This window comes from Numida meleagris, chromosome 5 (genome assembly GCF_002078875.1).
Source record: "Numida meleagris isolate 19003 breed g44 Domestic line chromosome 5, NumMel1.0, whole genome shotgun sequence".
Classification (NCBI taxonomy): Eukaryota; Metazoa; Chordata; class Aves; order Galliformes; family Numididae; genus Numida; species Numida meleagris.
In genome coordinates this window covers 48,924,162-48,936,722 of record NC_034413.1, presented here as the reverse complement: position 1 = coordinate 48,936,722, position 12,561 = coordinate 48,924,162, and the positions used below count along the sequence as shown (strand labels likewise).

At 40.7% G+C, this 12,561-nt stretch overlaps 1 protein-coding gene across 12 annotated transcripts in view; it reads right to left on the bottom strand.

The window, feature by feature from the left end:
- Positions 1,819-12,561, bottom strand: part of ZNF385B (zinc finger protein 385B) — a 126,661-nt gene continuing 115,918 nt past the window's right edge. For all 12 annotated transcript variants that reach the window (XM_021399562.1, XM_021399558.1, XM_021399564.1 and 9 more), the window contains 4 exons: positions 7,540-7,785; positions 5,830-6,008; positions 4,639-4,740; positions 1,819-3,240 (listed from right to left, as the gene is read on the bottom strand). In XM_021399562.1, the coding sequence (XP_021255237.1) occupies positions 3,028-3,240; positions 4,639-4,740; positions 5,830-6,008; positions 7,540-7,785 (740 nt within the window). In that variant the 3' untranslated portion in view covers positions 1,819-3,027. The remainder of the gene's footprint in view (positions 3,241-4,638; positions 4,741-5,829; positions 6,009-7,539; positions 7,786-12,561) is intronic.

Genomic DNA, 12,561 nt, shown 5'->3' with positions numbered 1-12,561 from the left:
CGGCAGTGAACAGTAACCAATGCACGAGAGAATCAGATCTCATCACCATAATGGTCAGCCTGTGATTTGTGCTTTCAGTGCTTTCCTTCAAAATGGTAACTGCATCACAAATATTTCATTTCAGAACTAGTGCTTTGTTAAACAAGTCCAGGAATTTCATAGCCAGCTGTTTGTGATATTGCACCTCAGGAGAAAACATCCTAACAGATCAAAAAGGCAGCTGATAGCCTCTGTACAAGTATGATACACATTTTCTTCTCATTTAGGGCTCATTTCTAAATCCTGGGATCCCAGCAGGCAGAAGGGGAGGGTTTGCCATTTATCTTCTAAGGATTATCTCACAAGCTCAATTCTGTGCATCATGAACAAAACTTTGGTGGCAAATGGAGTTACAATACACAAAACAGAAGACAGCACAACAAAGAATACAGAGGGTTTTAATATGACTCTGAACACGAATCTTCCTTGTCTCACACCTGCAGTCCTTTAGCTCCTTACATTGCATCTGTTTGTTGCTGGATGACAAGACACAGTCACTCTTAGTGACCTAGATATTTCTTCCAAATAGGAAGTTCTTTGAAATAATCAACTATCCAACAAATCCACATATCATTGACTGGTTCCCTCCTTAGTACAAATCTTCTGCATTTTGTATGGGAACAAATTCTACAGCAGAAAACTGTAATAGCTTTCAATTTCTAATCACCAGTAGTAGGTTATAAAAAGCAGAAAAAAAGTATTGTTCTAATACATAGACAACTGCTGTTTCCTGATCATCCAGCTGAAATACACAGGCCTGTAAACCCACCTCGAGTTGAACAGAGGTTGGCTCCTCATGCAAGCAGCCCCCTTGGAGGGGCTGGGTGACTAAACCTGACTGCATCTGAGCCTGGGTTACAAACTCAGACATGGACAGATGCACATGGAGGAACGGCACTGCACCACCTTGTCATTCTCACCATCCACAGGACTAACACAACCATAGCTGCCTCCCCAGAGGATGGTAAAAGCCCAGACTCCCTTTCCCATCCAGTTGTAGGTGATTCTCCAGCCTGTTATCCTCTCACAGCACAGCTGACTGCCACACAGAATAATGGAGATTGGGCAGAATTACACTTGCAGGAAATGCTCTCTAGTACATTGCAACTATGAGGTATACATTGGTTGTAAATTCTATATTGTAAAGTACCCGACATTTTTACTCCTTGGCCTTTGTGGGCTTGTAATGGCCCTGCTGGCTTTGTGTTAACCCCAACACCCCAATAGTTAAGTCTTTTTTACTCTTGCACTCCTTACTTTTCACTTTGTACTAACAAAGAAAGGATTTTTATGTGGCAGATCAAGATTTCAAGGCTCTCCCAAACACCTGCTTTCCACAGCCTGCTGTGGCAAGCAGCTGCCTGCTCTGCTATGCCTCAGAGCAAATGCTGGCTGTAAGGCAACCTGCACGCAGCTCCAGGTATGCCCAGGCTGGCTTTAAAGCTAATCCTTAACCTCATCAAGAGGTAGCATAGCCATGTCACAGCATACTGGGGGTGCAATAAGAAAAGCCATAATGACCCAGTTGGTTCTCCTGCTCCTTTCTGACTCTCTGATGTACTGAATGTTTACAACCTTACTACAAAAGTGCTCCAGTAAAGGCTCTAACATGATGTAGCAAGGAAAAGAAATTAGGACTCAAGGGAAGTAAATACAGGTTCTGTAATTATACTTTATTACAACTCTAATGCTTTACTTGCTCCTAAAGACTCCTTTAGCTAAATTCGTTTGTCCCAAGTGTTTTTTTCTGTACCAACAAACAAACATGTGAAACATGTATATTTTTCTTATTATTTTATTGAAAAGATACATTTAAAAAAATACACAGACATTTTACTATTATGGATTGCAGATAAAGATGCTCTAAAAGTTAATTCTGTATATATATTTCCTTTCTTCCACCTGTTGTCCCCATTGTCACATAATGACTTCAGTATGAGTACTGCATATTGATATTACCTTTATAAAAGGGCTGGGGAGGTAAGAAGAGAGGTGGGCCATTACTGCAATATATTCAGTAAACAGATAAGACAGTCAATTATAAATATTTCATGTTCTGTACATTATTGCATTAGGGAGCCACAACATTATGCAGCATCATTACGAAGGAAACTAGTTAGAAATGGAAAAAAAGGATATTTACGTACAATTACACGGATCCATTGTCATCTTGAACAATGCATATGAGTTGTGGTAATGTGCAATTGAAAAGCTTTTTTTTTTCCTCTTTAAACATTGCTTAGCAACATCAGCAAAGAAACAATGAAAATAAGTTAAAGTAGCAAACAAGTAGTAATCTTAACTATGTGTTATATGGCTTTCTAGTTTTAATCTCTCTAAATAAAGTCTGACACAAAAGATAAAATTAAAAAAAAAAGCTTCAGCGCTGCATTGCTTTCAAACAACTGCACAGAAACTAAAAATCTTAAAATCAGACGCAGTACATCTTTAGTACTACACAAGATACACCAGTACTGGGGCCTAGGACAGTACACAATCCCTGTGAACAAGAGCACACTGAAAAGAAAAGGACGCAGTTCATTTGGAGATGTTACCCATGATCAAGCACTTGGCTCACCTACCTTTTTTCACACTAGATTACACCCCTGTGGTTTTCAGAGAGCTATGTACGTAGGTGTGAGCGAGGAAGACCCTAGTTTTCAAGTCTGTCAGGAAAATATTTTACGTTCCTTGTTTCCAAGGTGCGTCATACACGTTGCAAAAAATAATAATAGATGCATTAATCTCTAATGATACAATTTTATGAGCAATTAAGTTTTTAGTAAATCACTCTCTATTTGGATCAAGAGAGAGGGAGAGACCAAGAAAGAGAGTTGTCTAGACTTCAAAACGCAGTACCGTCAGCGATGAGCTTTATGGTGAAAATGGTTGAGATGTCACGCTGGGTGGCGTTTCAAAAGACCCCTAGCTCGCTATTCTTCCACCCTTCCTACTGGCCATAGTTATCTGCCTTTAACACCAACAGACTCAGTATGGTGCAAAAAGTATGGAGGCAGGTGTAGCACGGATGGGCCCATGGCCCGGCCTGAGGAGGGCTGGGGGGATGGCAGGCGCCTGGAAGAGCGAGGCTGCGGGGCGGGCTGGCAGTGACAGCGCCGATGACACAGCAGCGGCCAGCGGCGAGGAGAGAAACGCAGGGGCCAGCGGCTTGATCATGTCCTTCTGGAATGCAAGCTTTGCCTAGAATTAAGCAAACAAAAGGTAACATCAGTCCAGTTCTCCACATGCCCATTTTCACAGGGGAAGAAGGAACCCCAGCACACAGCCCGGTGTCAGTTGTTCAGGAGCATCAACCACTCAGCCCCTCATTGCCAAGCCAACCAAGGCAACCACTCTGTACTCATGGTACACAAACCTCTGCTGTAGGGCAGTCAGGCTGGTGTTTAGAAAGAAGCAGAATTTGCAAGTGAGCAACCATAAATTATATAAGTCATTACTGCGTGAGAAATATTTTAAAAAACATGACTTAAGTCTTCAAATTAAAAAGTCAAGTTTTTCACTTGCAAAAATGAATTGTAGAAAAGCACAATGGCCAAGTTGGGAAACTAATATTAATTCAGCTTTTTATCTGCTGATGCAGAGCTGTTCTTACCTACATCCATATATTTTTAAGATCAATACCACAAAAAAGACTGAAAAAAAAAAATCACTCCACTTATGATCTACAGAAATGGGAAATGTTACCGAATGGGAAGACTTAGAGAAAGCTTTCAGCATTTTCATTTGCCTCTATACAATTACAAAAACCCATTCATAGCTCATCTTTTAAAGACTTTTCACGTTTACTCTTGCACACACACATTTTCATGTCTCCCTTTCCAGCATATAAATTGTTTTTGCATCATAGACGACATGTACTTTTCCCTAATGAATAAAATACAGGCTGAGTCATGAGTAAATAAACATATAGTCTGTACTGTGTGCTGCAGCCAGCCTGAACTTGGGCTGCATCAGACTGGCAGAACCAGCCTGGGGAATCCTCAGAAATGCAGGTGGGGGCAAGATGGGGACAGCTGGGGACATGGAGGCGGCAGAACTGTTTTGATAGCCAGTGAAAGACACTGCTCAAGCACACAGGCAATCAGTTCTCCTAAACAACTGATAACTCACTTGCAGCACCATAATACATCCACAGAGCATTCTGCTTTGCAGCTCAGAGAGAATGAGCATTAGTATTTTTATAGCTTAACATCATATGTCCTTTTCACTGACTGCATCCATCATAACTGAGGGTTATCTCAGGTGCTGAGAAAGACAGAGTATATAAGTTGCAGACTTCAAGATGTGCACCAGCACTGCAGAGCTGATACCTTTCCATGGGACACACAGTTCATTCTGCATTCCACTGATTATTCCCTCCTTCCTAGCAGTACATAACACTCCCAGTGTTGTCTGTGTGCCTCAGACAGGGCAGACAGCATACATAAGCATCTTCAAATCTGATCCCAGCACAGAATCTGCCTGCAAGGGCAGAAGGTCTGTGCCACTGTCAGGTCTGTCATGTTCCCGTCTCTGTGTGGTGGGAGTCCCCAAGGTCACAAATTCAAATAGACAGTGATGAGAAATAAAAATACTTACTGCTAAAATACTTGGGCTGCGCTGCAGTTTGTTGTAAGGACTGTATTTAGGTTTCATAGGCTTTCCTGCAACTCTGTCCTTATGCCTTCGGCTGGAAATGTGCTGAAATGAACATCCCCACATTTAATTAGCTGTTTAAACATGTCTCAGTTTTGAGTTTATCAGCAGGGTACATCTAAGCCCCCGTTTATAAGATAAAGTAGGTTCTTTAGAGAGAGCGAAGATGAGTTTTGCTAAATTAAACAAAACAGTTTGGAACACGTCAAACAGAGAATCGGAAACTAATCAAATACAGCGAATTCTGTGATCCAAGACAGGCTCTGCAAATTATTGATATTTTGGTTAGTACTTCCTTTTTCTACTTGATGAGCTTTGAATCAGGCAGAGCTGCAATCACTAGGTCATAGGGGCATTCAGAAGCAGGTGAACTTCAGTGTCTTTGATGCTGTCCAGTTGCATAAATAATTCAATATTAACCAAAGAAAAAACCAGTTCCCAGGGATGGGTCTACACCATGCAATTTAATACTGCCTTAGAGATAACTGAAATAACTGTGGATGAAAGGACACGTCTACACTGCAAAGCACCATCCAATTGGAAATTCCAGTCTGGCTATCAGAAACAACATATCTGTATTGCATTGCTCTGAACCCAGGGCTAATTGGCTCGGTCAGAACAGAGCTGTGTTTTCATGCAGCTGTGCTGATATTCCAGTGCTAATGATAACGTCACTACACAGTTCAGGCATATCTATGGTATTACTGTCTCACTGACTGTCATAAGCCAACAGATTCTAGTCACATTCTCCTTCTTGGACGCACAGATTTAAAAAAAATATATCCCAACTGATTAAAACAGCACCAAAATCGGAATTCAGGGAACCTGAATCCAGGATTTCTTCCTACTGGGAGTCTAAAGTTAACATCCTCTACTGACCGACAGCAAACTTTTAAACTAGATCTACTGTGCTATCCATTGCTACTAACATTTTTTTCACCTCTGCTTTATGACTTGCAAGTTCATTTTTTTTCCAGCTGAAACAATTATGTGAGGGACTTTTAGAAACAGCTGTGGGCTGAGGAAAAGCAAGTTTTTTTTTGTAGCAAATCACCTTGCACAGACCTATATCCCACCTATAATATTGCAATGGAACTAAATACCATGAAGAAGCCTCAGGCACATGCAAGCTACCTGTTTAAGTTGAATTTCTGAGTTAACGTGGACATCGCAGATTTCACAATGAAATGTCTTGTTCTGCAGTCCTGAGCCTTTACTGCCATTCTGCACCTTCAGCCGGGAGCCAGGTCTGGGGTAAGACTTGATGGGACCAGCACCATTCCGAGCCTCGACCATCGTCTTGTGTTTGGAGCCTAGTGGGCAAGCAGATGCAGGTGAGTTAGATCAGCATCACATAACAGCATCCATTAGACATGCCACTTCTTGTTCCACATTTATCTTCAAGTCAGAATACTCAAAACCACCACAGATCAGGATTAACAATGGACTTGCTTTTGGTCAGCATAGCTGCCACTTTATCACTCCAAAGGGAAACCTATCAATAAAAGAAGAGCTCATAGAGAAAGGGAGCTGGACCACTGACCCTCCGTTTGAGGTCAGTATGTGGCCACGTGGCCCACGTGTACATGTGAAAGCAATGCATCCAGGAGCTCGTGGAGCACAGCAGGAAAAGGGCACAATACAGGAGCGATCACTCAAATGTGCCTCAGAACAGGAAACCATTACTAAGCCATCAGCCACAGTACTGATTACGTGTAGAAGAAAAAACACTGTATGAAATCTTGTCTGTTAGACTGTTTTTTTTTTTTTTTTTCCAGTGGACTGGGGCTAAAATTCAATTCTTGGCTTTAACTGTGGGAATGGATAAATGGTCAACAATAAAAAGCCGACCTTAAAAGATTTTCCCTGAATGTATGTGATTTTGGAGGTCCTGATCACCCAGAGATTTGAGATGCAGAGGAATTCTATACCAGAGACATGAGTTTTCTGGATTCATCTCTTTCAGGCCATCGTGGCAATTTCTCTAGTAGAGGTGCCTCAAAGAAAATAAATCTATACTGACTTCTGCTGAAGTAGAGGAAGGCAGACTTAAGAGCAGCACATACTTATAGTAATTTGAATAATTAAAATAGAACAGTGACTGTGGGGCCATCCAGAAAAGTGTAAAATGAGAGAGTGTGTAGGCACACAGTTATTTCCATGGCTTGTCAGCAGAGGTGGTGCTGGTGACGAAGATTGCAATAAGTATTCGTGCTTTGGAAGAAGTGCCTGCTTTGGCCATTTCAAGAAAGGATTACAGCTGTAAAACCAGTTTAAATGGTTTGTTAACAAGCTTTACATCACCAGCACATGACAGAGCAGACAGAGTACATTAGGGATTGTTGCTTGTGACCTTTTAAAAGATTTATCCAAGGAATGAGGAGAGCATAGTTAATTCTTAACAATCCGTAGATTCTAGGACATCTACGAAATCTAAGGAGCCCATCCTAAAAATAGGAAAAATATCAAATAACAAAAGTTACTAAATATTGTGCCAGGAAAAAACAGCATAGACAGACAGCTGAAATATGAAAGAGATATGTTGCTCACATTTTAGAAACCCTCGTGCTACAGAGGTATGATGGAATATGATTAGGTAACATGAACTGTAGGGATTTAAAAAGCTTATAGAGTACATGAAGAACTGCTCTAAATATGTATAGAGAGCTTTAATGAAATATCAAACACTAGACATCAGATTGCCATTACCAGAAAAGTTTTCGTGACTTGCCATGGTAAGTTTTAACTAAAAGACTCCAGTAAATTGAGGCTACCACAGTGCCAGAAAAACATCGACCTTCTCAAAAATAGCAGACAACTCAGTCACATTCTATACTCACTCACCTGTATTGTGTGCTTCTAGTTGTGACAGGGAATTCACAGCCACTTTGCATAAGGAACAGTAAAGTAGTTTTTTGGCTTTTTCCTCTTCTGACTCGGACGCTGTGCTAGAAGCCCCATTTGTGCTCTTGGAGGATGCTGTAGGTGTTACAGGTGCCACTGCTGCCACTCCAGTTTTGGGAAGAAAAGCACCCACTTCTGTACTGGAATGCTGACCTGCACTGTTGGATTTTACTTTCCCTTTATCTTCTAAAAGAAGGAAAACATGTATGTCAAAAATATGCTGTGCACAAGCAATCATGAAATAATAATCCCATGGTTTTAGTGAACCAAACCCAACGGGCCAAATTCATCCAGTTCTAGACAGGTCAGCAGCATCCTTGAAATCTTGTTAGAGTTCAACCACAGAATGTGTGTAATTTGATGGAAGGGCTGACTTACTTGTTTTTAAGGTTACCACTGAGTACCACTGACTTCAGCAAATTCATGGCAGCTGCTGTTGTCGTTGTGCTGCAGGTCTGGCCACCTGCAAACAGCTGAAGGAATCTCCAAGGCAGCCCAGGATAAAGACAGGAGAGTACGTAGCAACATGCAAGGCTTTGTACCAGAGATTGCAAAAACGCTCCTGAAAAGCAATATATTGCCTTTGGAATGGCTCAAATTTCTCAAAGTCACTGGGAGGACACTGAAAGACTCCAGTGCTGTCTTGACATGTGATATCCCTTCTCTGAGCTAGAGGAGTTCAGTACGGTACTACACTATACACATAAGCACAGCTGTTAATATTTTTAGATTTTTTCCAACAATTCCCCATATGTCCAGATATATGATGGCTCCAGTGTGCATTCATCGTATCCCTGCATCACTTCACAACCACGAATCAATAACCCGTGTTCCTGTGAGACAGGTAGGCAAGCATTACTTCATTTTGCAGATGGTGATCGCAAGACAGAGAGATTAAATGTCTCAACTGTGCCTGAAGAGGCACTTTGTGCCAAAGCCAATATTCAAATGCTCCTTGCCTATGTGGTGTCTACAAGAGCTCACTGAACTCTAAGCTATTCAGATGAAGTCCTTGTGACCACAAGCTGTACTGGTATAAGCTCACCAATAATGAACAAGGAATGGAAGCAGGAAAAAAAGCAGTGCTTCTGGTATAAGCAGCCCTGACAAAATGGATGCATGAAATGATTGCCTAAGGCTGCAACTTGTTGTCAGTCTGAGCAAACTGCTACATCAGCAGAACAAAAGATCACAAACTTTCAACTCTACTAAATAACACCGGCACCTGATAGTCTGAATTTTTAAGAATTTTTTTTTTTTTTAGTATGTGGAAGAGTACTAGAGATCTAATTTTGCTAGAGACCAACCAGTATCAGCCTTGACATCTCTGTGTGTCTGAGATTAATGCAATACCAAGGGGCAGATCTACGTGTAGGATTACTCCTACTTAGATGACTTGCAGCACAAGCAAAAAGTGGGCATCATACAAAATCTATGGGGCAAAGCATAGAAAACGATGATGCAGATGAGCATCTTCCCAAAATTAAGGTTTATTTCTTGTTTTGTCAGAATAGATTAGAAACTCATACAGCTCCATTTCCATAGCCTTTTTCTTTTTCTTTACTCATTGCTTATACTTGATATATCATCTCTTGTGAGAAATACCACAAATTTAACATTACTATCACTTCTGCAAGTCGTATGATGACTGTTCCCTCTACTTCAGAGAAGAAAATCTGGAAAGGGATGAGAAGAGCATTCCTTATTCATTCATCCACAGCAATTAATATTTAAATAGCTTCGGTGAGCTGAAGTAATGTCCTTAATCTTTCTTTATGACCAGTGCTAGATTCTGCCTTGACTTACACCATGTTTTCCCCTCATAAAGCCGTGACGCTTGGTATAGTTTTATAAGTGTTGAACCAATTTGAAAAACAGATTTTATTTTGCACACTCTATCACTGTTAAATACGGGCCCTTGCAGTTAATGTATACAGACACAAGTCTCAGTAAGTAACATCACTCAGTGCACCTGGCCAAGACTGTGCTACCAAGACTTCTGAAATAAAGATTGTACCCTCTGCAAGAAACACTTGAAAGTGTATAACAACCATGAACAGGCATTTTGATACTCAAGCCCACAGATTTTGGCAGTTTTCCCAGAAGTGCATTGAAGCACATCAATTTTAAATTGTTAAAAACCAGGAGAAAGGGAATTCTAATAAAAGAACTGAATATTTTTAAATAGCTATAAAATACTTTGAAATTGCACAATATGAACTATATAAGACATATAAAATGATTGAGGATGAAGTCTACTATTAGGATTGAACTTATGATAAAGACAGATTCTGAAAGGATTTTGATTGATAAAGTATGACAGAAGAAAGATGTTAAATCACAGTTCACAGACTATTCAGTTTTAACATCACTACAGTAATCAGTTACATCTGCAAAAACCTCACACATTGTATGACTTGTGAGTATTCATAAAATAGAGAGTTTTGATAAATCACATCTGCTAACATTCTAAATTAAACAGATTTCAGTATGGAAAGTTCCCAACCATGCTAATATCTACTAAGGAAACATGCTGAACTGCTACCATTTGTGAGTTCACATTACAGGAAAACAGACTTCTTGTTGTTCCATGCAATACTCTGCTGGACTGTGAGTGGCATCATGTCCAGACGTGTGGGGGCCTGAATCCAGCAAAGGAAGGTCCTTAGTATTTTGCATTTCAGGCAATAAAAGAATAATACAGGATTTGGAATAAGAGAATAGTACAGCTCTGGATTTTACCATCAAGCACCTGTGGAGTACAATCCTAAACAATGGAGGTAATATCTAGTTCACAGAGGCCAACAATCACCATCAGTGACAGCTTCCCATTGCCAAAACTAACAGCTGATTGAAAAGTTCCAGGCTTCATTTCCCGCTTCTTCTCACATCGCCAGCCACCATTAAGGGACATTTAGTTCTGAGCCTCAAATGTCTGCTGATGCAGTCTGTCAGTATTTAAAACATTCCCATGATTTACAGTCCTTTCACTCTTCATAATACGAAGTAATTCTAGAGTGTATGATGTGCAGTCTCCCGTCAAGAAAAATTCTGGAAAAGTGGAAGGAAGTTACCAGCATCCAGCCGGGCAAAATGCTGTCAGCATCTTGGCTTTTGGAAAGAACCACAGCTCACGTAATTCCATCACTGGGAGAGCTTCCTGAGACAGATCAGCTCCTCATCCATGCAACTATATGTGCACATGGAGAGACACAGGCCCCTTAATGAACTGGTATTTCCTTCCACCGTTCTAAGTGCTTAATGCAGAATATCTTCAAAAATCATAACAGTGATGTTATTAGGCAGTTTAACTCCTACAGAAAGTACATCGAGATAAGTGCATATTTATCACTGCACTGGGACCAGAATTGTTTTTTTTTCTGGTTTCTAAATCAGAAAATTGCACTTCACCAGATAAGCTTTGGATAATAGCTTATTGTTTTCAGTCTACAGAATTCAAAACACCATTACTTACGGTTTTGTTTGGGATAGAAATGCCTACCAAGTATTTAAATGTGCAAAGCACAGGAAATGCAGATCAGATGTAAATACAAAGCAGGAAGAAGTCCATTCTTATTTGTACTTATATCAAGTTATACCTCCAAGCAGAAACCTGTTTATGCCTGCATACATATACATGCTTCCAGACTGTGCGCACTGCACAAAATACATGGGGTTGATTCAACGCGGCTCTAGGATCAGAGTCCTCTTGCTAATTCTGAAGGCAAGTATTGGCCAGCATGGGCCCAAGTTTGCACTGATTTCCACCTGCGCCAACCCCACTGTGCTCAGCAGAGCCGAGCAGAGGCCAAACCAGCGCATGAGTGGGTGCATCCTGCCCAATAAACATGCAAGGGGCTACTGAACATCTAACCCGTACTGCTGCACTGTACTGGACTATGCTTGTTTTCCACACAGAAAAATCATATTTCATCTGTGTTAAATGCCTCTCTTTAAATTAAGTCTCCCTTTTCCTCAGGACTTTAGAGAAGTAAATCAGTGATTCATTTTGAGTTCTTACTGAAGCCTGCATTTATTTTGAAAGAGAGCCCAAGGAAAAAGTAAAGCAGCTAATTAAGTACTGCTTCGGGCTCAGTAATATCAATGCTCTTGTTGCCTACTTACATTGTTTCAATTCCACTTTGAAGTTGTTTTCATGTATTCGTGGTTGTTTGCCTCACATCTGCATCAGCACCATGCTAGAATTCAAGGCTTATTTATCTAATTAGCAGCGCCTCATTTCAGCTTTACTCGTCCAAGTCAGATAACAGCATAGGATAACATCTGACAGGCTCACACCTGACAGGTTCCAGCTCCCTCCCAGTGCAGAACCGGCCCAAGCAATGTACCCTCCTTTGTAGGTCATGCTGCTCTCCCTGCTGTTGCTATTGCATAGTTTATGACCCACCTGTTAACGCTGAAATTCTACTCCAGCTAAGCGTGTGAAGGGGCAAAACCACTGCCACACACCTTCTTCCCTGTGACACAGCCTGCTTTGCCTTTGCGCAGCTGCTTCCTCTCCTGGTTCTAGGCAACGGTGTGTGAACGCTCTGTCCCATGCAGAGATCAACCATCAGTGAAGGCCACACAGAAAGCAAAGAGTTTTTTTTTTTCTTTTAACGTTTAGCAGCTTGGTTTACAAGGTATTTTTAAGAAAGTTCATTGTGTTTGTAGTTCATGTCAAGAGTTTATAACATTATAACATATGCATCTGCACAGTATCAGTTTGTATCTTAAAATCACCTTTTGTCATAGTAAAATGTGCCAATAAGTCTTGCTTTCTACAGTTCAGAAACCACCTTCTTTTCTTCTTGTACAAGAGTGATGTTCTCAGTGCACATTAGGTAGAAATTCCAATTCAGACTTCATGCTGAAAATGTAGGTGCCTATTAACTATGGAAAAGTAACTCAAAATTCATATTTTTAATTTAGATTCCTAACAAAAATTAAAAAAGCATAATT